Source organism: Colius striatus, chromosome 27, assembly GCF_028858725.1.
Source record: "Colius striatus isolate bColStr4 chromosome 27, bColStr4.1.hap1, whole genome shotgun sequence".
NCBI lineage: Eukaryota > Metazoa > Chordata > Aves > Coliiformes > Coliidae > Colius > Colius striatus.
In genome coordinates, this window is record NC_084785.1 from 3,615,736 (window position 1) to 3,643,408 (window position 27,673).

Below are 27,673 nucleotides of genomic sequence, written 5' to 3' on the forward strand. Positions count from 1 at the left end.
TGCCTTCCCAAGCATCCCCCAAAATCAGGTTCCCCACTCTCCCACCATTTTCTCCCCCCTTCAACCACAGCCAGGTGCATGCAGGAAGCAGCAGCCAGGTTTTATTTCTGCTCTGGATGGCTCCCAGTTCCCTCGGGCTGGGATACAGCACTGTGCCCTGCCTGAAACATCCCCAGGGCTCTCACCTTCAGCACTGCAAGCAGGACCAGCAGCCCTGTGTCCCAACTGGATCCCTGTGCCCGCTCTCCACTGGGCACTAGCTGCGGACAGGCACGGTGGCCATGGTGTGGAGCCGCTGCAGGATCTGGCCCCTCAGGCTCTCGTCTTCCACACGCCACCAGTGGAAAGCAGGGTCACGTGAATCGTCGGGGACAGCTCTGGGGCTGTTGGGAGGGATGCTCAGCAATATGTTGAAGCAGATCCCATCAGCCCCCCCAGGCCCCCCAGCCCGGTGCTGCAGCCCCAGCAGCCCCAGGGCTCCCAGGCGGGGGTCTGTCAGGCAGTCCCGCAGCAGCCGCAGCACAGGCAGGCGCAGGCTCCCCTGGAGCTCGGCTGGGGACGTGCCACAGGCCACTACGGGCAGGTGGGGGGTCCCAGACGTGCCCAGCAGCACCCAAAGGTCCCCGGTGTCATTTGCAAAGGCCACCAGTAGCCGCAAGCAGAGCAGGGCACAGGGCAGCTCTTGTGGCAGCGTCGGGGGATGCAGGGGGCTGTGGCGGTAGCGGGAGGCGAGGTCTAGTAAGGGTAGGATGTCTGGGGCTCGCAGGGGCAGGGCAGAGAGGTCCCCAGCCCACCATGTTGCTTGCAGGGACTCAGTGTCAGCCTCCTCCAGGGTCTTCAGGGTCCCACCTGTGAACAGAGAGACAATGATGCCCTGTCACAATGGTGGCAGGGGACGTCAAGGCCCGGGCACAAGGCTGGCCATTTAGGGATGCCAAAGCCCATCATGGGGCTAGCAGGGGGCACCAATGCCCCAGTATGGGGCTGGCAGGAGGTGTACCAGCTGAGCCACAGCCTTCCCAGCCCCATTCAGAGCGCAGCCGGCACAGACACATACCGGTGGGGCGCGCGAGGAAGGCGAAGCGAATCCATGCTGGCCCCCTCTCCTCCAGTGCCAGCAAGGTGAGAGGTTCGCACTCCAGCCCTGACTCCTCCTTCACCTCCCTCCGCATGGCAGCCACGATGCTCTCGCCAGGCTCCATCCTCCCGGCTGGCAGGTACCACCTCCCGCGACACTCGGGCTTGGCCTCTTGCACCAGCAGCACCCTGTCCTGCAGGGATGGAGAGGGGTCAGGTGGGCACCGGGTGCAACCAAGGCGGGGGTCCCACAGGGGCTACCTCACCTCCTCGTTGAAGAGCACAGCCAAGACGATGTAGCAGACATTCCTCCCCAGGCGTACGGGGCTGGTGGGTGCAGGGGGACCCTCAAGGCTTGTTCCCATGTCCCATCCGCCGCCACCCAGCACTGCATCCAGCTCTGCCAGCGGAGCCTCCCCCATGGGAATCGGGGGTCCCGCAGGCTGGATGGGGAGGACCAGAGCCCTCAGGCACCCCACTTAGGGGGTAGCAGGGTTTTGGGGTGGGGAGGGCACTCCCCAGATGTGCTGGTGGGGGGACAGGGAGCCCCAGCGCTGGGTGGGCTGGAGGAGGTGGTGAGAGAGGGTGTCTGGTAATTGCGGGGTGCTGGAGGGAAAGGGTTTGCTGGACTGGGTGATGTGGAGGGGTGTGTAACAGGGGAAAGGTCTGCTGGGCTGGGGAGGAACATAGCAGGGGAAGAGCTCAGTGGCCTTGGCGATGCAGGGAGGGGTGCAGTAGGGAAAAGGTCTGCTGGACTGGGGGACGCCCGGAGCAGTGTGGGATGGGAAGAGCTGGCCAGACTGCAGGGTGTAGGAAGGGAAATGGTAAGCTAGGGGGTCACTAGGCTTAGGGAGTGGCGGGGGGCTGCTGTAGTGCAAAGGCTTGCTGGACTGGGGGACGCAGGGGGGGGCACAGTAGGGGAAGGGCTGGCTGGACTGCAGGGTGTAGAGGGGACTGTAGGGAAAGAGCTCGCTGGATTTGGGAATATGAGGGGGGCTGTGGTAGAGGAAAGGCTGGCTTGACTGCAGGATGCATGGGAAGCTGAAATACGCAAAGGGTTTGCTAGATTGGAGGAGGTAGGGAGGAAAGGATTTGCTAGACTGGGTGCCGCTGGAGAGAAACGGGCGGCTGGACTGGGGGACGCTGGGAGGAAAGGGCCTGCTTGACTGTGGGATGCCTGGGGTTGGGTAAGAGAAGGGATGGCTGGGCTCTGGGGTGGACGGCGGGCTGGGCCAGGGAGAGGAATCAGAAGGCTGTGAGGGCCAGGGCGTGCTGGACTGCAGGGCACTATAGGGGAAGGGCTGGTCAGAGCGTGGGGTACATAGAGGAAAAGATGTAAGGGACAGTGGGGTGCAGGGGGGTGAGCTGGGCTGCAGGGTGCAATAGGGGAAGGGCTGTGGCGTGTAATGGAGGGTGTTGGGCTGCGGGGGGCAGCGGGAGAAGGGCCTGTGTGACTGCAGGGTGCACGGGACAGCTTGCGAGCAGGGAAGGTGCACTGCAGTGAGGGTTTGTAGGGTGCAATGGGGAAAGGGTTTGGGGGGACTGCAGGGTGCGATGGGGTGGGTGTGGGGTGCGATAGGGGAGGGTGAGTGCGGGGTGCGGTGGGGAGGGCCTGGGTGCGATGGGGAGGGCGCGGGGTGCGATGGGGAGGGCCGGGGTGCGATGGGGGAGGGTGAGTGCGGGGTGCGATGGGGAGGGCCTGGGTGCGATGGGGAGGGTGAGTGCGGGGTGCGATGGGGAGGGCCGGGGTGCGATGGGGGAGGGTGAGTGCGGGGTGCGATGGGGAGGGCCTGGGTGCGATGGGGAGGGTGAGTGCGGGGTGCGATGGGGAGGGCGCGGGGTGCGATGGGGAGGGCCGGGGTGCGATGGGGGAGGGTGAGTGCGGGGTGCGATGGGGAGGGCCGGGGTGCGATGGGGGAGGGTGAGTGCGGGGTGCGATGGGGAGGGCCGGGGTGCGGTGGGGAGGGTGAGTGCGGGGTGCGATGGGGAGGGCGCGGGGTGCGGTGGGGAGGGCCGGGGTGCGATGGGGGAGGGTGAGTGCGGGGTGCGATGGGGAGGGCCGGGGTGCGATGGGGAGGGTGAGTGCGGGGTGCGGTGGGGGCGTTCGGGCGGGTCGCGGGGTACCCGCAGCACCCCCTGTCCGCGCGCATGCGCCAAAGCACTCACCGCGTCCCGGGACTCCACGGCGCGGTGCCCGCCCACCCCTCTCGCCGCTCATTGGCCATCCCTCCAGGACAGCTCGCTTCCCATTGGCCAGTCCTGCCGCCACCGCTCCTCGCCGCCGAAGGGCGGGGATTTGCCTTAAAAGGGCTGTGAGGACCTAGTTGAAGGTGCCGCGGGCGCAGTGTACACTGCTCACCACCCACTTACCCCACCTGAGCATCACGCACCCCAAAACTATGAGAAAACCCAGCCCAACACCACGCAAAGGGCCTTTCCCTCCATTTTGTGCCTACCTTTTGCTTTAAAAGAACCCAACAGAACAAGCCCCAAATCTGTTTTGAGAGGGGTGTAAACGGGCGGTTTTCACCGCCGCGAATGTATGGAATGTATGGGCGTGCCGTTGCCCCTTTAAGAGCTGCTGATGGGATCGTGGCAAGGGAGCGCTTTGCTGGGGCGCGAGGGCTCATGCGCAGAGCCGGCGGCTGCAACGTTTAAATTGTTCCGTTGGTTGCCGCCCGTCGCTGGCGGTGTCGGCGATCGGGAGGGCAGAGAGCGTGGAGCCGCCTGCCCGGCCCAGCACCATGGTGTCCTGGATGCTCAGCCGGGTGATTGTGTGAGTGCGGCGGTGCCGCTGCACCCGCGGGCGCGTTGGCGAGGCCTCCGTTCCCGTTTAACGGGCAATTCCCCGGGCAGGAAGCGAGGGGAGGTATCTGCTGGTGGGCGACTTGGGGTTCGTTTGTACGGGGGGCAACCGGCCACCGCCCCGAAATGAGTGTCCCGGCCCCGGAGCTGCTGCTTCGCCGCCCGCCGGGGAGGCTGCCCTTGGCCTCAGGTCCCTGAAGAGCCCGGAGGGCCCGTGTGGGCCAGCACTGATCCTCCGATCCACTTGCTCCCACGACTTCCACGCTGTGGCCAGCCGGGCAGAGCGGCCGATCGCGAAGTACGCCCAAAGAGCCCTTCTGTGGCGAAGGGGCCCAGGGGGCACTCACAGCCCCGTTGCCGGGTCAGATTAATGCAGGAGTTGTATGGGGAGCGAGCTGGGCTGCAGGCAGTCCGTTCCCTGCCCGCGCGTCCTGTAGCCCGGCCGTATCGTGTGGGTCACCGCACCACGAGGTATGGCTGGAGGTTGTTACCTCGCCCACGTGCCGTGGGGCTCGTCGCTCTGTCATGGGTGCCAGCAGGGATGATCCTTCCCTCGGCAGGAGCCGAGCCTCTCCCAGGTGGCTGTCGCCTCTGCTCCCCAGCCACTGCCTCAACAGATCTGTCTGGTCCCCGTGGAGGTGGGTGACTTCATGGGAGCGATGCTGTGCTTGCAGCCGGCTCTTTGGAACAGTGCAATCTCTTTTCCCGATGTCTCTGAGGCCAGCATGGTGCTGGAGGGGCTTAAGACCAAGCTGCTGTGCTGGGGCAGACAGCTCTGCCCCTCACTGCTGCTGCTGCTGTATGTGGGGTGGCCTGCATGTCTTACACCCTCCCTCTGTTATAGGCTGGTCTTTGGGATGCTGTACCCCGCCTACGCTTCCTACAAGGCTGTGAAGACCAAAAATATACGGGAATACGTGAGTAGGGTCCCTGGGCAGTTCCCTCCCAGGCTTCAGCACCAGGCTGACTGGCTCGCCTACTCCTCCAGGTCCGCTGGATGATGTACTGGATCGTCTTTGCTCTCTTCATGGCTACAGAGACCTTCACTGACCTGCTCATCTCCTGGTGAGACTGGTTTGTGGATGCCACTGCTGTGGGAGGAGCGGGTCTCTTGGGGTCCCTGTGCCTTGAGAATCCTGTTTTCTTCCCCTTCTTGGCAGGTTTCCCTTCTACTATGAGATTAAGATGGCCTTTGTTATCTGGCTGCTCTCTCCCTACACTCGGGGGGCCAGCCTGCTCTACCGCAAATTTGTGCACCCCACCCTGTCCCACAAGGAGAAGGTAAAGGTTGCCTGGCTTTGGGGGTGTCCCTTGTGCCCTGTGGAGCAAGCAGGACCCTGGGCTTTGAGGGATATGGTGTTACACACAGCACCATCATGGTTGTCTCGGCAGGAGATTGACATGTACATCATCCAGGCCAAGGAGCGTGGCTATGAGACAATGGTGCGCTTTGGCAAGAGGGGCCTCAACATGGCAGCCACGGCTGCAGTCCAGGCAGCTGCCAAGGTACTGGGAAACAGGGCAGGCAACTCCCCTTCCCCGAGGATGCTTCAGCCGCAGGGATCCTAGGAGGAAATTGCCACCCCGGCATAGGCAGCATTGGTGGTGCAGGTGTCAGGAGAGGGGTCTCTGGGTGCTGCGCCCTGCCTTATGGGATTGTCTTACCCTGGCCCCACTTTTGAGTACCCTGGTGCTTTGAGGTTTGCCCTGTGTGCCTCAATTCCATCCTTTCTGTATCTGTCGCCCAGAGCCAGGGTGCTCTGGCTGGGCGACTCCGCAGCTTCAGCATGCAGGACCTGCGCTCCATCCCTGACGAGACCCCTGTGCATTACCGGGACCCCTTATACCTGGAGGAGCAGGGGAGCCACAGGCAGCTGCTGGGTGAGCTGGGGAGAGGGGTCACAGTGATGGGGGGCTTGAGCGAGGCCCACGGAGGGAGACTGTGCCAGGAGCTAGTGTGTACCCCACTGTCCCCAGCCTACAGCGTGCCTTCGGCCAGCCAGCAGTATGAGAGTGAGACAGAGGATGAGGAGCTCTGGTCGGACTCACAGATCTCTCCCAAACCTTCGCCTCGCAGCCGAGACCCCAAGTCACTCTCACGCAGCCAGAGCCTGCGAGCAGCAAAGAAGACGACACTGGGCAAAGAGGTACTGTTGGGGAGTATGTGTTGATGTGTGGTTGGGACAAGGTGAACCTGATCATCGCTCCCCCTGCCCAGGGCTCTTCCCATCTCTTGCGCAGCCGGATCCGGAAGAAAGTGGCTCTGCCGGAGCAGGACAGCTAACAGCACTGGGGAAACCTTCTGCCAGGAGTCTTAACACAAGTTTTGCTGCTGCACAGCTGGTGGGGAGCCGTTATTTGTGCAACCCCAGTCCTGGGGAGGCAGCTCCCTCCTCCATTTCACTGTAAATATCTTTTCTGACCTCTATGCCTGCCTGACTGCACTCTGCACCTCTGGCTGCCCTGGAGGGGAGGGCAGCTTGACTCCCACGCTGCTCCCAGCTGTTAGTGCTTCCATTCCAGACCCTGCTGCCGTGAGTTGGTGCAGGCGCCTCTCCAATGGGGTCCCCTCATCTCTTCCCACCCACCTACTTTTTTCTGCTGTCAGGATGCCTTACTCTCTACACCCTCGCTGCTCTGGGAGCCAGAAAGGGGTCACAGTTTGTCCCTTTGGTCTTCTGAAGCCAAAGACACAGTCTGTGGGCAGGTTACAGGTCCCCAGCTGCAGACTGACACCCTGCTATTTGAAACTGGGTTGCGGTGCCTGACTGTGACCTGCCTGGCACCATGCAGCTTTTAATCTTCACCCCTCCCAGACACGGGGTTTTGTACAGGGGAAAAATAAATGTTCTTTCAGTTTTTTTGAATACAGCAGTTGTTGCCTTCCCTGGGGTCTGGGGCTGTGTGGAACCCTCTGAAATGTGTGGATACAGCGCTTGATCTCATGGGGCAGAGCAGGACATGGATGCAGGGAGATGGGTGTTGGGCTGCAAGCATGCACCTCAGCAACTCCCTACAGTAGCCGTGTCCCTCACAGCATGGCAGCAGCCGCTGTGGCCACAGGGGGATACCATGGTCCCTGGCATGCAGCTAGTGCTGCAGACAGATGTCCCTGTCCTTGCCACCATCCCCGGCTTGTCCCGATAGCCCTAGCTGTGGCTGGCTGCTCTTTCTTTAACAGGCTTCCCTGATCACACAGGGACCTCAGCTCTCTTTGCTCTTTGCTCCGGGGCACTTATTCCCTGCCTGGATGGGAGATCCGGAGCACAAATCCTCTGTGAGGCAGCCAGGATGGCACAAGGTGACAAAGCTACTTGTGTTGCCTTTCCTCCCTCCATGAGCCCTCTTGTCCCCTGAAGCCCTGCTATGTGGCATCAATCCTCTGGCTCCCAATCCTTCCTTGCCCTCACCCCTCAGGCCAGCTTTATTTTTAGCCCCTTGACTGTTTTCTGCCTTTGGGGAGGCCTCCTCAGGGCAGGGAGAATGTCTGCCTCTGCCTGCAGCAGGCCCAGGGGAGGTAGGGGCACGGGCATAGATGTTGGACAGATTATGTGGAGGTGGCTGGATTAGCCATATAAAACTGTCTCAGAGATGATTACTTAAAGCAGCGGAAAAGGAAGGCTGGATGGGGACAGCACAAGGGCCGGGGGGCTGCCCATAATCCCCCTAAATCTGCTTAGACTATGCAGTTCTTCCAAGGATACAGCCCAGGAGGCTGCTGGGGCTGGTTTTGAGGAGCCCTTCAGGATGGGGTCCTGCAGCCCCAGGGCTGGCTGAGGGTATGCTGTGAGGGAGATGGCAGCAGTGCTGGAGCCTGAGCAGCATCTGTCTTGCGGAGCAGAGGTCTGTGGGGGACCGCTCTATTTCCCAATTTGGGGAAATGATGGCACAAGCAGCAGCAACTTCCAAAATAAAGTGGGGAAAGAGAACCAGGAGTCTGGTGTTCAGTTCCTGTTTTAGCAAGTGTCCTATGTATTCCCCAGGGAGAGAAACCCAGGAAGTGATAAAAACTGCCCAGGGTGGTGCAGCCTGTTCTTCCCCCTGGGGCTGGGACAGTGTCTCTGCCGGTGTTGATGTCAGCTTGCGGGCCTGTGCCAGGCTGCAGTCAGCAAAGCTGTAATCTCCCTTGGCTGGCAGCTTCCCCAGCCCAACAATTAAGTGGCTGACCTGAACTCACCCGGCCACGGTGATGGTCCCCTCCAGGGAGGGGGTGCAAAGCTGTGCTGGCACAGGGGGCTGGCATGACTGTGGCATCCTCCCATCTGACCCCAGGGCAGAGTCACAAAAATATGGATGATGCAGGGATGCCCCCGCTCCCAGAGGGGCAAGGACACGTCTGATACTCCAGAGAAGCGTGGTAGGAAACCTCAGGGAAGCTGGTGCCTCCAAGACAGGCAGTCCTGACACAGTGTGGAGCAGTGCCTGGACACTATCAAAGGTCAGTGCTCAGGGATGGCCGTGGCTGGGTGCTGTGGGGGGTGGCAGCCCTGGCCTCGTTTCCTGTAACTGGCTCTGCTTCCCCCCCTGGGGCAGCAGTGGGTCACAAGACAGCTGTGGCTGTTACTCATTAACTGGAGCTACTGACTACTTTGGGTGCTGTCCTCAGGGCCCCTCTACACCCACCCCTCAGCATCCTCGTGCATCTGCCTATGCTACTGTCAGGGCTGGATATTGGCTGAGCCCCCTAAAACCATGGCAGTAGCACTGAGCGACCTGACTACACTTCTACAGGCCTTGCACCTCCCTCCCTGGCCTTTTCCCAGCTCATTTTACTCCACTGCTGCCAACCTGGGGGCTGCTGCCCTTTTGAAGGAGGGAATGGGATGCTCATGCCATCCCTCATCCCATCCAAGCCAGCTGTTATGGGGGTCACTGAGAGACCAGCACCCTCCTGCAGGCTGGCTTCTCTGTGTCAGGGATCTGGGTGTCCCCTGGTCTCTGCAGGGCTCTGCAATCCCCTGTCCCTGCTGCCTGAGTCAACTGTTTCAGGCAGAAGCCATGTGAGACTGTGCACACATGGCTTCCTGCACGGCACAGAGCTGTATTTTTAGCATGTGGTATCAAAAGCATAATTATGTCTGTTGTTTAAATGTAGCCTCTTTTCTGGCAGCCCTGAGGAGCTCTGAGGTGCCTCCTGGTGCAGAGGGCAAACAGTATGATATAGAGGAGCAGGGAGTGCGGGCAGGGGGCTTGGCTGAGCAGGAACTGAGAGCCCCCCACCACTGCTGCAGGGCAGGTAAGACCTTCCTCCGTCCTGCTGGGGTCTGGATGGGCGACACATAGTACCTCTCTTGCATCACCCTCCCTCTGACCATCATGTCCTCAAATGCACACCTACCCCCAGACTGCCTGCCTTCACCCCATGGTAAGGAAGGGGATGGTGAGCAAGAGGATGGCAGGTGGTAAGTGCGGTGGCAGAAGAGGCATTTGAGGTGACGGGAGTGTGGGAGGACATGGCTGAAGGAATGCTACACCAGCCCCCGCAGCTGCCTGTCCCCGCCGTGGCCTGACTGTCCCTAGTCAGCCTCATTCACAGCCTGACCTTGACTGCACTGGCAGCGAGGATGATCCCAGCTCTGTGTCCCAGGGCAGGAGCCTTGTCCTTGCTTTGACACAAAATTGCCTGTGGATTTTGGGGACCACAGAGCATCACTGGGCACCAAGAGAAACCGAAGCACTGCCTCGCTCTGGGCAGGAGCTGGGCAGTGAGCAGGCAGGAGGCTTGCTCATTGTCTGTGATTCTCCCAGCGCCAGGAGTTCTGCGGTGCTGTGGCTGCTGGCAGTGGGATGCCCTGGGGACAGAAGAGGATCCTGGGATGAGGGCAGGAAAGCCTGGCTGCTCCCAGGTAGGTGCTGTCAGAGCCAGAGGTGAAGGCAGCAGGAAGCCCTCTGCCCTGCCTCACCATGTGCAGGTGGCAGAGGACTGCCCGTGTCCCTGGCTGCCATTCTAAGCTGTCGGCCCCAGGGGTGAGCTTTTAATTACATCAAGGCATTTGAAGCTGATTGCTGGCAGTGGTCTGGGTAAACAGGAGTCCTGCGCGGGTGGTGGGAGCCGAGGGGCTAGCAGAAGATTGGGCATTGTACCCCCACACTCTGGGGGTTTGCTGGGATGGCTCATCCTGCCTGTCCTCCCCCAGGATGGGAAGGAAGGATGTGGGGAAGGGACCACCATCCAGCACTGGGTCCTGCATCCCCCCACCCCGGTCATCCCTCCTGTGTGCAGGGCTGGCACGCAGCAGTGGGCACGGGGGAGCACCAGCAAAGGTGGGTGGGCTGCGGAGAGCTATGATATCCTGTGGTCCCTCCTGTTGCAGACAAGCTGCCTTGCTGCTTCCACCTCCTCACTCCATCCCAGCCTTCACCTTGAGTGCTGCCCAGGGAAGGGCTGACCCATGCTGCCTTCCCCTCTGAGGGGGTGGAGGAAGGGATGGGGGTGTCGGGGTGCAGCCTGGGAGAGGCGGTTCATCCCTTCCCCAGCAGCAAAATGAGCAGGGATTAGCGATGCTTACTCGCGTCCCGGGGGGAAAGCGGGAGATTAGGGCGAGAAGCAGCATCCTACCCTGCAGCAGCGAGGCCGTACCGGCGAGGCGCTGCCCAAGCCAGGGGCTGGAGCGGAGTACAGGCTGCCAGAGCAGTTGGGCTGTGGCCGTAATTCCCAGAAAGCTGCTCGTGTGGGAGTGAGTGTCCTCCCATGCCCTCTGCTTTGCCGCAGCCTCCAGACTCCTGAACGTTTGACGTGGTTTTCGTGGTTTTTTTCTCTTGGTGTTTTTTTTCCCCTTTTTTTAAAGAGCTGGGTGCAGATTAGCAAAAGGTTTCGCGGCCGTCGTGCCCAGCGCTGGGCAGAGCCAGGGGAACCAGGCTGCCTTCCTCTGCCCATACCCTTGTCTTCCTCACCTGCATCACAGTGAAGACAGGTAGGTACATGCTGGACTCAGTGCTGAGACTGGGAAAAGGATGAAGGAGTAGGAGGAGGTGCTAGGACTCTGTGGATGCAAAGGGAGGGAGCTCTGGGCAAGCTACAGATGGGTCCTTTTGAGACCATTTTTCAAGAGAAAAAGGCTGTGTTTCAGGCTGCTTTCCCAGATAGAAGTGGTTTGTGAGTCTGGGGGCTGCAGAGCATGGGGGCAGGGCAGGCTTCTAGGCTGCCAGCACTGCTGGAACATCATCTCAGAGAGGTACCAGGGAGCCTTTTGTACTGAGACCCCCGTTCATCCCCTTCCCCAGTGCTGGGGCATCCCAGGAGCTCTCTGTCCCACGTGGCCATACACCCATCTGCTCGTGGTCCCATGGGACATGATGGGGACAGCATCCTTCCACCCCACATCCTTGCAGTTTCTCTCCTCATCCTCCAGCATCAAGCAGGGCAAGGATGCCAAAGTTTCTGATTTGGGCACTTCCAGCCTCCTGTGGCGTCTTTCTGGACAGTGTTTGGCTTATGGGTGTTTGTATTTCCTCTGCTCGTCTGATTTTAAGAGAAAAAAACAGGGAGATTGGACCTCTGGAGTCAGCTGTGCAAAGACACCAAGGCAGATGCCAATCCCCCTGTGTTGCTCCCAGCGATGGGGCAGTATGGTGGCCAAGCCCAAGAAGAGAGCTTACTGGTGTGGCTACCCCAAGAGGGCTGCACTGGCCCTAGGGAGGCTTTGTAAGGGCCTTGGGCTCCTGTCGTGGAATGCCACGGCCAAGGGCAGCCTGGACAGTGGCATGTGGGGAGTGTGCAGCACCCAGAGAAGCTTCCCCAGTGCAGAGTAGGAAATTCCCTCCTGTCTCTCCAACATTCCCCCACCTTCCCCCTCCTTGCTCTTTGTCCTGCCCCAACAAAGGCTGCTCATGGCATCAGGATGGCTTGTCCATCTCTCCCCTCACCTTATCCCTCTCTGTCACTCCCTTGGCACCACTGCAATGGTCCTGATTGCCATGGGCACCCACTGACCCATCTGCTTGTGCCAAGATGCTGCAGACTCTTTGTGGGATCTCTCCTTGCTGCTCGAGGCATCATACCAGGGGAGCGGTGGGAGGGAATGGGAAGAGAGTTTGTCTTTCAGCACCTTCTCATCACAGGAAGGCACGTACTCACCCATGCCCTGAGCAACTATCTGGGTCCCCTCCCTGTTCCCTGGCATCCAGTGGTTGCAAGGAGCAACCAGGCGTCGTGGCCCCTCAGACTTTCCCCTCCATGGCAAGTGGGGCTCAAGGATCTCAGTATGGGTTTGTCCATGCTGGCAGTGGGATGGGGATTGGCGGATGCCCACTGGCAGTTGCAAAGGGACCTTAATGGCTCCCAAGCCACAGCTGTGTGCCAGCAACAAGGGTTAAGCATAGCTTCTCGCTCCCAGTGGGGCCAGAACACATGACATCTCCTGAGCCGTATCACAGCCCATTGTGTGATGTTAATGGTGCTGCTTGACTCAGTTGGCCGTGGCCTGCACCCACTGCCAGCCCTGCAGGGACCGAGCTGAGCTGGAGGAGGCTGTACGGAGCGCTTTATGTAAGGTGTGTGAGCTGCACGCAGGGACGCTCACATGTTACATAAAGCTGCTGGCACCAGCCCCTTCCCCTGATGCCAAATAGCTCACCCCGAGCCCAGAAAAGGGGTCCCCATCTGGGGCCGCTACCCTGTGCACCTGGCTGGGGCAGCACCCCTCAGCAGTGGGTAATGAGGCTGTAGGAGCTGGGGCACTTGGGGTCAGCGTGTCTTGCTGTTGGGAGGTAGCAGTACCGGGAATGTGTGTGGGGGGGATGCTGTGTGAGCAGTGGTAGGATGATGGGTCTTGGTTTTTGCCTAGCAGCCTGTGGGGCAGGGATTTACCTGGTCCGAGGTGATCCTGAGCATGGACAAGCAGCATTGAGATGCTGTTGTAGCAGTCTCGTGCTCTTTGTTAGCTCCTCAGCATGCAGGGACTGCAACTTGTCCTTCCTGCCTGGCTGTTGTGGGCTCTGCAGCCAGGGAGGCAGAGGAGCTCTGCCTTTATCCCATGCTGCTGGAGGAGGGAGGGGGACAAGGCTCAGCCATGAGACAGGGCAACCCTGGATTGTCACATGGGCAAGGTGGCAACACAGATTGAGGCCATATCTTTATGATTTGGGCAAAACTGAAGAGATCGTGAGCTCCTGGGATCCACACTGTGGAGCGGCTGCGTGCTCCATGCCAGGCATGCCACCACCAGCCACCCTTGGCACCAGGGCTGGTGCGCTTGGCCCATTCTGGCATTTCTCCCATTCCGGTTTTGCCCGGAGCAGGCAGGCGGCATCTTTCATCAGCTGACAGGGCGGCTGGGCTGCATTGCTGAACAAAGGGCACTTTATTCGCGCAGGGCAGAGCACACCTGCCCACCTTGGCACGGTCACGGCTGCCTGTGCCAGTGTCCCCGGGGCTGGGCGGCACTGCACCAGTTCCTGGGTGTCAGCAAGCTCAGCAGTCCCTCCCTCCTGCCCAGTTGCTGTGGGAGCCAGCAGAGGCTGCATGCTCATGGGGAGCAGAGCCACCGCCACTGCCTCGTCCTGCCATCACTTACCCCGAGATGCTCAAGGCTTCCTAGAGCCAGGGGAAGGTCCTGCTTTCTGCTGCGACTCCCTTGGATGCCCCTCTCCCTGACCCCCTGGGTACGCCGGGATCCCCCCTGCTCGTAGGACAATAGGCAGGCGGAGCACGGAGCCTCCCAGACCAATGGATCAAAAACTTCAGCTCCAGCATTCAGAGAAGAACATTCCCAGGGCCACCTGGGTGGCCTTCTGCCTCCTCCAGATCCCAGAGCCGGACCCCTTCAGCCTCTGGATCTAGGTGTTCCCATCCACCCAGTTTCGCCTCTCCAGGACCCGGTGTCACCAGGAAAGACCCCCGCTTGTCCTTGCCGCCTTAGGGGAGGCAGCGGGGTCCCCGATGGACCCTCCAGGTAGCTGGCTGTGCTGTGGGATGGCAGAGATACTCACTGAGCTGCAGGACCGGCTTCTTGTGCTCTGGGTGGGATGAAGGGCAGGGGACAATGTCATCCCACCGAGCTGGGGAGACCCCAGGGATGGCACGTGGTGGGGCAGTCTCAGGGCACGGGGAAGGAGCTGTGCTGGGAGCATCTTCCTGGTCAAGAGCTTGATGAGAGAGGCTGACTGGGAAAGGGTGATTGTGCACACAATGCCCCTGCTTGGGCCAAGCGTGAGAACAAGACTTTGACATCCCCTGAGAAGGAGATGTGATGGGGACAGGTAGCTCTGGGGACACACCCCTGTCCCCAGTCATCGAGATGTCTCTGTCCTACACCACAGCAGTGCTTCAATTTTGCAGTGGTGGCTTTGGAGTCGAGCGGCCCCTGTGTCCATGCCCCTTGGCTTCTCTGGCTGCTGGGCAGAGAGGGCTGAGGGATAGGGGGTGGTATTTATTCTGCAATGAAGGGATGCCATTGCCAGCTGTGCAAGAACTGGCTCTGAATCCCACGTCTGCGTGTGGCCTAGGTTCTAGAGGAGTGTTAATCCAGCAGATCTCCCCAGGCATTTCTAACCAGGAGGGGCCTCTGGGAGCTCCCCCTTTGCTGCAAGCCCTCCTGGGAAGCGAGCCCAGCCCTGTCTGGAGGCGAATACTTGCACAGGGCAAGGCCTCCTCATGATGGGTGCCAGTGGCCAGGTGCAGGGCCAGACTGGGCACAGAGGGACTGGTGGGTGCAAGGTGCATCCTGACTGCCAATCCTGCTGCAGATGGGCACAGGAGGGATGGGACGGGCATGGACGTATGGTCCATCCACATACCTTCCCCGGATCATGCCTCTCAGCAGCCTTTCGGGGAGCCTCCTGTCTAGCGTGGGAGGATGGAGCTGAGGCAGTTGAAAGCAGCACCCGAGCACCAATCTCCATCATCCCCGTGCCTCAGTTTCCCCCCATTGCAACCCGTGTATGGTTCAGTGCAGCATGGCTGCCCAGCTGATGCCCTGCTCCCTACCTGCAGGATCTGGACAGTGGAGTCTGGACAGCTCAGGACAGCACTGAGCACCACATGAGTGACAGAGCCGCATGGCCAGCAACACGAGGATGGAGGAGAGCCCATTGCAGTGGAGGAGAGCTCAGGAAGCAGCACAGGATGCCATGGAGATGAAGAGCAGCAGGGTAGGCTTGCACCAAAGCGCGACTGCTGAGCTGGGACTCCTGAGCTACCCAGAGACCAGCAAGCTGAGCTATGGAATGGAGAATGAATGTCCTTGGAGGAGCTCCAAGAGATGCTTGGAGACAGGCCAGGAACTTGCTGGCGGCCAGCTCAGCTGGCCCTACCCGCCATCCTCCCCATGCCTACAGGGCACCCTGTGCCACCCCAAGGATGGAGCTGAGCTCCCGCTGCTGCCACCAAACAGGAACGGACAACCCAAGGTGGGCTGCAAGGAGCGCCTGGGGCTGCAGTGGACTGAGACCATGCTGACCCCTCTGGCCCTCTACAGCCACAGATACCACCACTACCTCCTGCCTTTCCCAGGGCCGGAGGGCCAGTGCCCCGACACCGCTAGCAAGCCCTGCGTCACTGCAGGAGATGGGGCCAGTGACCCCCCGGCTTTACGCCACTGCCCTTACCTCGTGGAGGCCAAACACAACCCCTTTTTCCTGTCATCTCTGGTGCCCACCAGACCCCTGGCTGATGTCCCGTTTGGCGGTGGGGCGCCAGAGGGACCAGGGACGATGGACGACAGGCATTTAACTGGCGCGGACTGGCGTCTGGGATTCTACATGCCTGCCTGGGATCAACCCCTCTACTTGGGGGTCCCGCCAAGGTGCAAGGCAGCTCCAGCCTCCTTTGATGACTCCTCCAGCTCAGGGAACAAGGTAGGCAACCCTGGCACTTGTCTCTGATGGCAGCATGGCTCTGGCTCCCGCAGCCTGGCTCTGGATTGGGAATGTTTGGGTCTCAACTCCTCACTGTGCCCTGGTTCCCCAGGGTGATGGCAGCCTCAGCTGAACAGGGCTGGGAGTGGCACATTGTGAAAGTCACTGCTGTCATCCACACTCAGGGCAGGGCCAGCTACATCCAGTGTTGGTGGCCCCCTCACTTGCTCCTGCAGCTTGGCAGGAGATCTCAGTTCTCCAAGGGATGCAACCCTGGAGGGAAGATGCTCCCCTCTCCAGGGTGGCCCTGCAGCATGATGCAAATCTCTGGGCTGAGTCATGGTGGTAGAAGCCATGGCGCAAAAGGGGTTAGAGGCAGAGCCACCAGCCGATGGGTGTATCTGTGCTGCTGCAGCTCCCCATTCCTTTCCCATGTGTGCAGGGGCAGGCACCCTGTGGGCTTGACTATCTGTGGCAGGAAGGCACCAGGCAGCTGCCCAGCATGGGAGGGTGGGTGTGGGAAACTGAAGCAGGGCTGTGGGATGTTTCCTGGTGATGTGGGTGACAGAGGCAGGGATGGGGACCGAAATCTGGGGTGACATCAGCCTTGACAGCCTCTCTCTTCCCCTCCAGGAGTTTTACCCAAAGAAAACATCTAGCTTCCAACATCCAGCCAAGGACCAAGAGCCGTTGCAGCTGCTGGGCAAGGACCAAATGATCCAGGATGGAGACGGGGTGGGCAAGATGGTGATGCTAGAGCTGCCAGGAACCCTGTGGAGGGATGGCCGAGCTGGAGGCAGCTTGACGATGCCCACTCCCCATGCCTGCACACCTTCCCCCAGTGCTAGTCACCTCCTGCAGCCTGGTATGGTGGGGGACTGTCCCTGGGTAGGTACATGGCCTCACAATGCCAAGTTACTCCCAGAGCTGGGCCCAGGCTGGCCCTTTGAGCTCAGAGATGAGCACCAGGCATACCAAAGTTTCCAGCCCAGCTTGTCATCGGGACTGGAAGGGACTGACCCATTGCCTCCGCTCACAGATAGGCACTACCCACTACCTCTTGCCAAGCCAGAGCTGCCTCCTGTTTGCCTCTGCAATGCACTGGGCTGTGATGGATGTCTGGGGGTGGGCTGTGGAGTACTCAGCCCCTTTGAGCCTGCCCTGAGCATCCCTGGGAGTCGTTTTCCATGCCCACCCAGCAACCACACCAAGTTGAAGAAGACTTGGCTGACGCGGCACTCAGAACAGTCTCTGCCACACTGCAAGGCACCCCAGAGGGACAGTGGCCCCGAGCCGGCCAGTGAGGGCAAGCGCTTGGCCAAACGCCTGCATGGCGCAGCTGATGGACCTCACAATGCTGGTGAAGTTGCCAGGGCAGCCAAACGGGGCAGGAGGGCCATCGAGTGTGTGGCCACAGCGTGCCTCGCTGATGGCACAGAGAGCAGAAGGGCCCCGGAGGAAACGAGGATGGAGTTTGGCGAAGAAGGTAAGGTGAGGGGATGCATGGCAGGGCTGGGGAGAGAAGGATGGCAGCTCCTTATCCCCAGAGAATTTCTGTATCCTGGTTCATGGCACCCACAACACAAGCCACAGACATGTGAGGGCTGGGAAACCTGCTGTGCTTGGGTAGAGATATATAGAAATGCCCATTCTAGGGCACTGACTGTCGCTGAGTTGGAGCCTTTCTTGGGGAGGTTCTGGTGCCTCAAGTGTCTCCCTGACCTCTGCAGTTCTCCAGCCTTATTTTTCAGCCCTACTTTCTGGCCTAGTTTCCATCCCCTGTGGCATGCTAGTCCCTCCCAACTAATGTGTCCCACCCCATGCAGTGTCCCAAAGCACCTCTCATCTTCCTCAGAGTCGCTGAACCATCCCAACCTGCTAGCACAGGAGCCGTGGTGCCTGCAGACTGTGCCGTGCACCGCCCTGCCCGAGAGCATCCCACGGTGCTGTGCCTGCGCCGCCCGGGCCCTGGGGGACTCCAAGGGTGAAGAGGAGGAGGATCCCCCCGAAAGCACCTGTAGACTGCTGTACTTCCGGAGGTGAGCCTGGGGCTCTGGTGGAGCTTGGAGCCCTGCCCAGAGAGAATTGTATGGAGCATCCCCTCCTGTCAGTCCGATTTGGTGCATCCTCTCCTGTCTCTTCCTCTCTCCCACAGGTTTGCCTTTGGGGACAGTGGGAAGCCAAGTGTTGATGGCTTCTGCACCCTGGGAGAGGCAGAGGGAGAGATAATGCATCTGGGGGCAGCTGCTAGCCCCAAAAGAGGGAACAAGAACTCAGGCAGCAGCCTTTGCCTGGCCAAGTACCTTCTGAGGGTCCTCGGGGACTCCTTCTGTGAGGCTGTCTGCAGGGACAGGGACGTGTGGCTGGCAGAAACCAAAGGTAAACGGTGACTATGGCAGAGAGTGACACTGAGGGTACTGAGGACACTGAAAGCTGTTTTTTCCGCAGGGGTGATGGCCTGGAGGCGGGGGGAAGGAGGCCCCCGTGTCTGTGATGCCTGCCAGCATGGCTTCTTCAACTCCCATTGGAGCTGCGCCAGATGTGGCTTTCAGCTGTGCCCCAACTGCCACCACAGCAAGCAGGAGGCTGACGGCCAAGGTACGGGGACGGCAAGGTGGGGCTTGCAAAAGGGACGTCAGTCCTGGCAGGGGCTTGATGGAAACAAACGCATCCTCTCTCTGATGCAGAGGGTCTGACGCAGCTGTCTGAGTGCACCCCTGGGCAAGAACACCACAGCACATCTCTAGTCCCTACACAGTTTGTCCCCAGCCATAGTGAGTGTCCCCCCCCCCCCAATGCTGGCACCCCTCAGTCCGCAGCCAGAGGCTGACCCAGCTGTTCCCCTCATCTGTCCCCAGTCCTGACCCGGGTCTGGAAGCTCCTGCACCAAGTTCGGGCTGAGTTTGGCATCAAATCGCACTGTCTCTGCGGGCAGGAACCTGCATTGCAGAGCCCCATGGATGCCCCAGGGACCAGGCAGGTACGGGGTGGATGGGGAGGTGTGGATGGGAGGGACAAGGAGGTACAGGGACACCTCAGCGACTGCAACAGGGTGACTGGGGGAGTTTGTGCATGATGCTGGGAAGTGGATCAGCCCTGGAGAGAAGGGACGTGGCTTCCCCCCCAGCAATGACCACACGGACCGGGCTGTTTCAGGAGCCGTCGGGGGCTGGAGTACCCACCTTTCCACCCAGCAGGGATGGCCAAGCCAACACTATCCAGCCCATCAAGGAAGGTAGGACTGGTTGCATCTCTCACTGATGTGGGGACAATCCCACTCCAGGGGAGTCTGGGATGCACCAGTGGGGTACCAGGTTGGGGGGTGAGTGGTGAAGAGGGATGTGGGCCAGGCCTGACTCTTTTTTTTCCCCTTAAGCAGAGAGCCCCAAGGGAGGGACACCACCGCTAGGGCAGCCACCGCTCCAAGGGGCCATGCAGACAGCCACCCTCTGTGACCTCCTTGCTTCCACTGCCGTCAAGCTGTGTCTGGGGCGGGATGGAGTGTGCATGGCCTTTGCCCCTGTCTCACCTTCCTTGCCCAGTGTGAGTTCCAGGGTGAGCAGGGCACCCCCACCCTGCCAATCCCTACAGGGCTGGGAGGGGACCACAGTGGTCTGATGGGGCTTTGCATGTCCCTTGCCAGGACAACCACCTGACCAGCATCCTGGACAGCATCATTGCCCACGTGGTGGAGAGGAAGATTCAGGAGAGGCAAGTGGGGGGCGAACTGAGCATCCCCAGTCCCTCCACTTCCCACAGCACCCTGACACCCAGTGGGCTGCTCTGGCTGCGTGACTCCAGCAACACCAGCAGCTACAAGCTCTTCCAGGAACACTGGCGGCAGGGCCAGGTGAGACCCCCGTTCCCTGGGGATGTGCGGCTGCACTGTGGACCCCCTGCCCAGCCCACCAGGTCCTGCTGAGTCTCAGCTGCCCCGGCAGCCTGTCCTTGTTTCAGGGCTGCAGAAGAGACTGGAGGGGCGGCTGTGGGGGCCAGAGTCCTTCTGCCCAGCTGGTGGGGAACAGGCAGTAGAGGTGGTGAATCTGCGGGCACCGTCGAGCCGCATCAGGATGAGCAGCCAGGAGTTTTGGGACGGCTTTGCCGCTGGCACAGGTAAGCAGGCAATGAGTTTGTGGGGTCCCAAGTGAGACTCCAGCGTGTGTGAAGAAGCCAGCCTGCACATCCTTCTGTCCTAGGAGATGCCTGGTGGCATGATTTCTTTGTCTCTCTGTGTGATGTCATGCTCCTTCCCACAGCATCCCTGGAGCCAGAGCGGGGCGGCAGGGACTTGCTGAAGCTGGAGAGCGGCTTTGGAGACATGGAGCTGTGCCGGTAGGTGATGGCAGAGGCTTCACTGGCGTGGGTTCCCACCTCCCTGGTAGCCCCATGCCCCCTCCCCTCGCTGGCTGAGTTCCAGCCTCTGCAGCAGCAGGTTGGACCCTGGTGAGGGATGCAGTGAGCAGGGATGGGGGCAGTGGGGTGGCTCTGCCATCACCAGTACCAGGTGCCCTGGCCTCAGGCACGGTGCTTGTGCTGCAGGACTGCCAACCTAAATGCCAGCTTGCCACTGCCAGAGTATTGCGGGCCCACTGGCCGCCTCAACCTGGCCACCTACCTGCAGGGCCAGTGGGCCCGACGTTGGCTGCGCCCGCGCGTCTGCGTGGCTTACGGTGAGTGCTGCCGGCAGCACTGTGTTGCCCAGGGTAGAGGAGTGAGCTGGGCTCTCCTCACCCATGATGATGCTCACCCCCACCCCTCCTCACCTACTTCCCAGGTGTGCATCCCCAGGACCAGACCATTGGGACCAAAAATCTGACAGTGGAAGCAGCTGACTCCATCAGTGTCCTGGTGCATGCTGTGCCGGCGGCACGGCAGGGTAAGGCGGGAGCATGGGAGGGAGTCCCCCCACCCCAGTCCTCTCTGAGCACCCCTCTGCCTGCAGACCTGCTCCTGCAAGCTGATGCCGACAGCATGGAAATGCCAATGAAGGAACGTCTCTGGGATACCGGCAGCCGTCCCGGTGCCCTGTGGCACATCTTCCGTGCCGAGGATGCTGGCCGCATCCAGGATTTCTTGCAGAAGGTAGGTGCCATCACCCCCTAGGCACAGCCCCGGCCTCCCCCCAGCCCCCAGCTTCGCTCATCCTGACACTTTTTCAGGCATGTAAGGACCAAGGACAGGAAGGGGTGGCCAGAGCAGAGTACCCCAGCTGCTACCTGGACCTCTCACTGAGGAGGCGACTGCGCCAGGAGTCTGGTGTCACTGGCTGGACCCTCCTCCAGTTCTTAGGGGATGCAGTGTTAGTCCCTGCTGGAGCTCCTCATCAGGTAAGCAGCTCTGCACTCTCCTCCTCCTCACAGGGGCAGCTATTTGGGGTGCAGCTGAGCCAAAGCCCCCTGGGGAAATGGAGGCACGGCTGAGCTCCAACCCTTGCACCATGCCATGGGCAGGTGCAGACCCTCACGAGTACTATCAGTGTGGAGCAGCGGTTCCTCTCGCCAGAGAATGCTGCTCGCCTCTGGGACCACGGCACCGATTACCCTGGTGCTGCACGACAGCTCCGCGCCCAGGTGGGCAGGTGGCAGTTTGGGAGTTGTTGGAGAGGTCCTGGTGTGAGATACGCAGGGCCAATCCCCTCTACACCCTTGCAGCTGGATGGCGTGATCTTCTCCGCGGTGCAGGAGGCTGTGGGAGCTCTGCGGGGCTGCGAGGCGCCTGTGGCAGGCCAGGAGGATGCTTGAACAAAGCCAGAGCAGCCGAGACACTCCGGGGACCCACAGCAGCCACCTCTTGCTTGGTGCTTTGCTCCGAAACCACCCGGGGAGCTCAGGATGGGGGTGGGGCAGTCAGAGAATAAAGTGTCTGCAGTGTGCTGTGACCACCAGCACCATTCAGCACCTGCCTCCTGAGCGGTGTCGACCGCTTTGTTCCCCCTGACAGTCAGAGGTGGCCTGGGGATGGAGTGGGGTGGCCAAGGTGGGGTATGGTGGTGTGGCACAGTGGCCAAGGCCACTGGTGAGATGAGTTTGGCACAGTCTCTGTGCTGGCAGCCTCAGAGAACTGGAAAACATCCAGATTTTGCGATGGGCACCCTGCACAGCCCCATGCCCTGTACAGAGACACATAACACACTGTGGGAGACAGGCATGGGACCGTGCGGCACGTGCCACGCACCATGCAATGAGCACCACACAATTAGCACACTGTAATGGCCATAAGCTAATTAGCACCCTCACCATGCAACTGGGATGGTGTAATTAGCACTGTGCACTCAGCACTGCAGAAACAGCCCTGTCCTTGCCCCACAGGCATTCTGAGCAATATGGAGGGTGCAGGGGCTCGGGAGGATGGGGGTCTGGGTGGAGGTGAGGTGCTGCTGAGTCATGCCAAGGCAGTCAGATGTGCTGACATCATCTTGATGTGCTGATTCAGCAGAGCTTAATCTCAGCTGCTGCAAAATCCACTCCCTGGTGCACCTCACCTGGATTTATGTGCGTGCTTAACGTTAAGGCATGTCGTTGAACCAGGGCCAGGGCTCTGTGGCAGGCAAGTATCCCTGCAAGGTACTTGGGAGAAAATAGAAGCTTCTTCCTTTTCTCAGCAGCAGATTTGGACTCAGAGTCATTACCAGTGGACTATGCATCAATTCACAGGGCCACATTCCCCTTCACTGTGTATCCCCAGCAATGGTCCAGGGCACCTCAGCTCCCTGTCTCCCTCACAGACACTGTTGGGGTGCCAGCGCTCCTCTGCTGTCTCTCCCTGTGCTTCCCACTTGGCTTGTGCCCTTTTGCCACAGGAAAATTGACGCACAGAAGTGTTGATGCCCTGCTGCAGTACCAGCTAGGGCTGGTCTCGATCTGGCCATGGGGTCCACACCAAGGAAAGGTCCAGGTTCTGGCCCTGCATCCAGAGGTCAAATGCAGCTCCCCAAAGTGGGTTGTGCCTCAGGGTACCTGTTACCTTTGAGAGGACTTTTATTTGTGAGTGTAATTGGTGTTTTTCTTAACATGCATATTTATATGCCTAGGGGGCAGGGAAATGCTCCCCTGGAAAACCAGCTGGGTAGCTGTGAGGGTACTGGGGCAGCTTGGGGTGCCATGGGGTCTGGCTGGGACTCCTCTGCTGGCAGAAACGCCTCCTGCTCTCCCCATCCGACATAGACCAAGACATCTGCAGCAAAAAAGAAAAAAGTAGGCAAGCCACATGGGGGGGGTCTAGAAGACCCTAAAGCAAAGGGTTCTCCCCTCCTGGATGTGGGGCTTGTGCAAGGAAAAAGGTGCTACAGGATGCTATCTGGAGAAGGATCCCTGGGCAGGGGGATGCCAGTTGTGGTTGGATGCACAGCAGCTGCAGGCAGATGTAGGCAGGCAGGGCTGGTAGTCACAGTGTATTTATTGTGGGGAGCATTTCAGTGGCCACATACACCTTGGGTACGGCTGGCACCTGGGTCCAGCCTGGCAGCAGGGGGCCACGGGCAGAAGGAGCTGTGGGATGTTGTACAGAGTAGGACAGGAGCAGGCCAGCCCGGTTTCTGCAGGTGATGGCACCGCCTCGACAACATCCCACCAGCCTGGAGCATCACACTGGCCTTGAGTGTCCCATCCACCTCAGAGCATCCCATCTGCATCCCTCTTGGAGCATCTCGATGGCCTTGAGCATCTCGTCCACCTCAGGTATCCCATTTATCATGGAGCATCCTATCAGCCTGGAAGCACCCTGTCAGCCTGGAAGCACCCTGATGTCCTGGACCCTGGCAGCATTGCCCTGCATGTGCACATCTGTGTCTGCTGCCCCACTCCCATGCCCCCTAGACCTCCCTGCCTTGACCCTCCAGCCCATCGTCTGAGCACACAGGAGCATCCATGCTCTGCCGTCACTGCCAGTGCCACAGAGCAGGCACCCAAGGGCATCGGTCTGTAGAGTGATGGGTGTCCCACTCTGCTGCCCACAACCCTCGGGCTGCTGGATGGGATGGCTGTGCGTGCTGCATGTGGGGAAGCAGGGAGTATCAGGAAGGAAACTGAAGCCTGTGGCTTTCCCCAACATTGGGGACATGGGGCTGGGTGCTGCCTTGGGGGCAATTTGAGGGGTGAGTGAATGTAGGGGAACAGGAAGGTGGACTGGCACCAGGCTGTGACCACAAGGTAGAGTCGGCTGCAGGCAGGACGAATGGGCTGGTAGGTGCATGCATGTCCTCAGGCAGGAGTAGGCAGCTCTTGAGGGAAGTGAGAGCTGCAGCAGGGCCACACAGGCAGCCGTGGCTCTGCCTCCATGCTAGAGGCTGAGGTCCACCACCATGTGGCGGTAGACCAGTGTGTTGGCCTTGAAGCTGGGAGCCAGGAGGAGCTGCACATCCGCAGCCAGCACATAATGGAAAGCCCGCGGTGCCTGCACTGACAGCTCCTGAAACTTGACAAATTTTTGCTTCTCCTCTTCCCACAGGTAGATGTGGGTGAAGGAGAAGTCACTGCCCAGGGCCAGGTACTGCCGTTGCTCCACTGAGAAGGGCTGCATCACCATGGAGCCACGGGATGGTAGCGTCTGGAGCTCAATGAAGCGCTGCCCTTCCCATCGCAGCACCTTGGAGTCACCGATGTAGCGGCTGAGGCAGAGAAATTGGTCCCGTTTCACCCTGAAGTGCTTTACCATCTGTACATCCAGCATCTCCCCTACCTCCCCTTGGGACACGAACTGCTTCTGCGCACGGCTCCACTGGTAGATGACAGGGGCTTGGGAGCTGCTGGAGATGATCAGCCGGGGTTTGCCATCATTCTCCACGTATTCCACATCGGTGTCGCGGTGCCAGGCATGGAGGGCTTGATGGGAGTAGAAACCATTCTGGTTGAGGCGGTAGAGGCTAGTGGAGCCTGCCTTGGAACTGTCGGCAATGACAAAGTACCAGTCACCGTCGATCTGGAAGGCCTCGATGTCATTGGGTTTGCGGGTCTTCTGACTGTCGATGTCCTGGATCTTGATGAATTTGTCCACAGCAGTATCCCAGCGGTAGATGTAGGAGCCACCAAAGAGCTGGGCCACCACGACATACAGCTGGTCCTGCACCACAATGGGCTTGCACTGCACTGCCGAGTGAGCTGCCAGGCAGGATGACAAGGCTCATGCCCTTTCCAAATTGCCCCAATTAGGGGTCACAACCTGGGAGTTGAGCCCAGCCCAGATGCCTTACCAGGGATGTGGTCAAAGTTGCGCAGCTTGCGCTCCACATAGTCCCACTTGAGGATGGCGCAACTGCTGGCACTAGGCTGTGCCAGGGCAACGTACAGGTCACTGGCATATGTGAAGGGCTCAGCAGACACTGACTGGAAGGGCAGGACCTGGTGCACCACAAAGTCTGGGGAGGGAGGCAGTGATGAGGTTCTGGGCACGCAGGCGTGGGGGGTGACAGGTGATCACGGTCCCTTACCTGTGGTGATGCACTGGAAGTCACCAGGTGCCAGGTCCCGAATCCGCTGGCCCTCGAACTGCCCAGGGCTGCTGCAGAAGATGGCGGGGACCGTGGTGTTGGTGCTCTCCAGCCACTCTACAAGCCACTTGATCTTGCAGTCACAGGCCAGTGTGTTACCCCGTAGATCCCTGCCGAGTATGGCACCAAGTCACTCCCAATGCCAGAGCAGGCAGAGCACCCTGCCCAAACCCTGAGCACTGGGATGTCACCCTCTGCCCAGCCCAGTGTCCTGTGAGTCCCCAGTGCCATGACAGTCTTACAGGTCGCTCAGGATGTCTAACGGCTTGAAGAGGTCCCGAGGCAGCGTCTGCAGGTTGTTGTTGGCCAACGACCTGGCGGACAAGACACATCATGGAAGTAATGCAGCCCTGGCTGCAGTGAAAGGGCAAGAGCTGTCCCCTGCATTCCCTGGGAATGTAAGACCGCCACAGTACTTACAGGTGGGTCAGGGACTTGAGCCCACGGAAAGTGGCCTTTGAGAGCGCCTGGATGTCATTGTTCTCGATGAACCTAGGGTGGGAGGAGATGCTGCAACGGCTACCCCTAGTGGACCAGTCTCTGACAATACCCCTCCCCTCCCCCTGCACTCCCCAGGGCCGTCCTCACGTCCCTGTGTCCCCATCCCCATCCCACGCACAGGTACTGGAGATGCGAGAGGCCAGCGAAGGCATTATCCCCGATCAGTGTGAACTTGTTGGAGTTGAGCAGGCTGCAAAGAGAAGGGGGAGGCATCAGCATCTGGAGGTTGGGCAGGATGGGCATGGGGGTTACCGGGACGCCTGACCGCTGGCACAGGAGACGTACAGGAACTGCAGTGAGGGAATGTGGGCGAAGGCTGCCTCTCGGATCTCTGTGAAGGCTGCATTCACCATTGTCCTGCCAGTGAGATGAATCTTCAGGGCTATGCAGGAGGGAGGACAGCAGCACGGGGGCTCAGCCACCCCTGTGCCCCTCGGCACTATCCTTGCTGCTGCCAAGCTCATGCCAGTGCAGACCCTCCCCACAAGCAATGCTGCCTGCTGGGATTAGCACAGACAGGATGAGATGCTCAGCCCTACAGCAGCCCCCAGGGGCTGGCAGCCACTTCACACGCTGCAGCACCCCCAGCCGAAGGGCGTGAGCACTCACGTGTGCGTACACACACAGGGCTGCATGCACTTGGACACATGCATTCCCCATGGACGCCCATAAAAGGCTGCAGCGTACCGTGCTGTCCCCGCGGACCTGACAGCTATCTCCCCTTGGGGCTCTGGTCCCCAAGGTCATGGCAGGAGATAAGGGCGAGGATGGGCTGCAGCCCCACTCCATCCATCACTGTGCAAGGAGACCTTGCCACCCCTGCAGGACAGGAGGACCAGTCCCGGGGTGTCCCCACCCTGCTCCTTCTCCCAAGAGACTCCCTGTACCCTCCACTTCCACGCTTTTGTCCCTGATGGAGCACAAAGAAACAGGCTGTCCTTGCCACTCCAGCCCCTGGCAGCCCTGCACCCCGGGAACATGACCTGCTTGCCATCCATATCCCTGTCCCCATCCTGCTGCCAGGATACTCACAGTGAGATGACCTCATGGGGCAGGTTCCTGGGCACAGCCTTGGAGTCCACGCAGAAGGCTGTGTCACGGGTGCAGGAGCAGCCTGGGGGGCAGGGGGGTGGCCGAGGGGGCCGCCGACCCCCCGCTGGCAGCCAGGTCAAGGCAAGGAAGAGAAGGAGCACAGAGAGCTGTCCCCTTGTCATCCTCCTGCGCTGCAGCTCCATCACGCCCTGGCCTAGCCCTGCTTTCTCCCCAAGAGCTGGCTCCTCTCCTGCTGCTGTGCTGGGGACCTGTGGCGAAATCTTTTCCTTTCCTTCTTCCCTGAAGATTTCAGTGCCGAGGAGAAGCAATGGTGGCTGCCAGTGCCCAGCCTGCTGCTCTGCAGCACACCATGCTCCTGTGCTGCAGGAAGGAGAGAGAGAGAAGGAGAAAGAGGGAGGGACAGAGGGAGGGAGGGATGCAGCTGAGTGACAGCATGAGCATCCATGTGGACACGGGTCCTCACTAGTGTGTGAGCATGCAAACACAGGGGTGCACACTGGGGAGGGGGTGGCCACGGGAAGCTGAGGGGTCGCAGAATGCACTGGGATGGAAGACAAGAGGGTTATCCAAAGCAGGTCACAAAGGTGGTGCTTTCCAGTCCAATTGCTTTGCCAGGTGCCCATGCTGCAGTGCTGACCGTGCCAGCTCCCTTCCTGGCCTTGCAGTAAGAGCTGCTGGGTGGCGGGAGGCACCAGACACTTGTCTGTCCCTGCCTGTCCCAGGCACGGCACTCTGGGCCAACAATGATGTCAGCCACTTCCTTCCCCACGCTGGGGAGGGCTGCAGCTGCCTGGAGCTTCAGGGGCCAGGGATGCAGCACAGCCAGGGATGCGTGCCAAGGGTGCTGGGTCCTTGGCCAGAACCCCAGGCTGGGTGCAGAGAGCAGGCGTACTCTGCCTGCCCGCTGTTTGCCTTGCCCCCTGTGCTGCTGGGTAAATGCTGGGAAAGGGCCCTAAG

General features: G+C 60.3%; 4 protein-coding genes across 5 annotated transcripts; 2 read left to right on the plus strand and 2 right to left on the minus strand.

Moving 5' to 3' along the window:
• Positions 1 to 112: 112 nt before the first annotated feature.
• On the minus strand, positions 113 to 3,277 carry NUDT18 (nudix hydrolase 18). The gene is made up of 4 exons (XM_062015861.1): positions 3,244 to 3,277; positions 1,344 to 1,520; positions 1,058 to 1,271; positions 113 to 849 (listed from the first exon to the last, which is right to left on the minus strand). Exons 2-4 carry the CDS (start codon positions 1,497 to 1,499, stop codon positions 257 to 259), a joined length of 963 nt encoding a protein of 320 aa, XP_061871845.1. The 5' UTR covers positions 1,500 to 1,520; positions 3,244 to 3,277; the 3' UTR covers positions 113 to 256.
• Positions 3,278 to 4,528: 1,251 nt separating this feature from the next.
• On the plus strand, positions 4,529 to 6,749 carry REEP4 (receptor accessory protein 4). Its single transcript, XM_062015866.1, has 7 exons — positions 4,529 to 4,799; positions 4,871 to 4,947; positions 5,043 to 5,163; positions 5,275 to 5,388; positions 5,631 to 5,763; positions 5,860 to 6,029; positions 6,101 to 6,749. Exons 1-7 carry the CDS (start codon positions 4,533 to 4,535, stop codon positions 6,164 to 6,166), a joined length of 948 nt encoding a protein of 315 aa, XP_061871850.1. The 5' UTR covers positions 4,529 to 4,532; the 3' UTR covers positions 6,167 to 6,749.
• A 6,951-nt stretch (positions 6,750 to 13,700) lies between these two features.
• HR (HR lysine demethylase and nuclear receptor corepressor) lies at positions 13,701 to 21,531 on the plus strand. The gene is made up of 19 exons (XM_062015865.1): positions 13,701 to 13,775; positions 14,816 to 15,678; positions 16,312 to 17,164; positions 17,534 to 17,717; positions 17,834 to 18,057; positions 18,127 to 18,276; positions 18,366 to 18,452; positions 18,537 to 18,658; positions 18,835 to 18,913; positions 19,055 to 19,221; positions 19,322 to 19,528; positions 19,620 to 19,791; positions 19,935 to 20,010; positions 20,218 to 20,348; positions 20,453 to 20,554; positions 20,621 to 20,760; positions 20,838 to 21,005; positions 21,129 to 21,248; positions 21,330 to 21,531. Exons 2-19 carry the CDS (start codon positions 14,881 to 14,883, stop codon positions 21,417 to 21,419), a joined length of 3,870 nt encoding a protein of 1,289 aa, XP_061871849.1. The 5' UTR covers positions 13,701 to 13,775; positions 14,816 to 14,880; the 3' UTR covers positions 21,420 to 21,531.
• A 1,535-nt stretch (positions 21,532 to 23,066) lies between these two features.
• Positions 23,067 to 27,071, minus strand: LGI3 (leucine rich repeat LGI family member 3). 2 transcript variants are annotated; one of them, XM_010206428.2, is made up of 8 exons: positions 26,696 to 27,071; positions 25,949 to 26,020; positions 25,782 to 25,853; positions 25,583 to 25,654; positions 25,405 to 25,476; positions 25,103 to 25,272; positions 24,866 to 25,030; positions 23,067 to 24,773 (listed from the first exon to the last, which is right to left on the minus strand). In XM_010206428.2, the coding sequence occupies exons 1-8, from the start codon at positions 26,896 to 26,898 to the stop codon at positions 23,956 to 23,958; spliced, it is 1,644 nt and encodes a 547-aa protein (XP_010204730.1). In that variant the 5' UTR covers positions 26,899 to 27,071; the 3' UTR covers positions 23,067 to 23,955. The 2 variants fall into 2 exon arrangements, with proteins under 2 accessions (XP_010204730.1, XP_061871808.1); XM_062015824.1 differs by lacking the exon at positions 25,949 to 26,020.
• Positions 27,072 to 27,673: the final 602 nt, after the last annotated feature.

Coding starts and splice junctions, on each gene's coding strand:
- NUDT18 (XM_062015861.1), bottom strand. CDS start 1,499: ATGGGGGAGGCTCCGCTGGCAGAGCTGGATGCAGTGCTGGGTGGCGGC. Junction 1,272..1,343: donor CTGTGCTCTTCAACGAGGAG/GTGAGGTAGCCC, acceptor CCATCCCTGCAG/GACAGGGTGCTGCTGGTGCA. Junction 850..1,057: donor CTTCCTCGCGCGCCCCACCG/GTATGTGTCTGT, acceptor CTCTGTTCACAG/GTGGGACCCTGAAGACCCTG.
- REEP4 (XM_062015866.1), top strand. CDS start 4,533: ATGGGAGCGATGCTGTGCTTGCAGCCGGCTCTTTGGAACAGTGCAATC. Junction 4,800..4,870: donor CCAAAAATATACGGGAATAC/GTGAGTAGGGTC, acceptor CTACTCCTCCAG/GTCCGCTGGATGATGTACTG. Junction 6,030..6,100: donor AGACGACACTGGGCAAAGAG/GTACTGTTGGGG, acceptor CCCCCTGCCCAG/GGCTCTTCCCATCTCTTGCG.
- HR (XM_062015865.1), top strand. CDS start 14,881: ATGGCCAGCAACACGAGGATGGAGGAGAGCCCATTGCAGTGGAGGAGA. Junction 15,679..16,311: donor CCTCCAGCTCAGGGAACAAG/GTAGGCAACCCT, acceptor CTTCCCCTCCAG/GAGTTTTACCCAAAGAAAAC. Junction 18,914..19,054: donor TATCCAGCCCATCAAGGAAG/GTAGGACTGGTT, acceptor TTTCCCCTTAAG/CAGAGAGCCCCAAGGGAGGG.
- LGI3 (XM_010206428.2), bottom strand. CDS start 26,898: ATGGAGCTGCAGCGCAGGAGGATGACAAGGGGACAGCTCTCTGTGCTC. Junction 25,477..25,582: donor CTCAAGTCCCTGACCCACCT/GTAAGTACTGTG, acceptor CTTGTCCGCCAG/GTCGTTGGCCAACAACAACC. Junction 25,031..25,102: donor CTTCCAGTGCATCACCACAG/GTAAGGGACCGT, acceptor CTCCCTCCCCAG/ACTTTGTGGTGCACCAGGTC.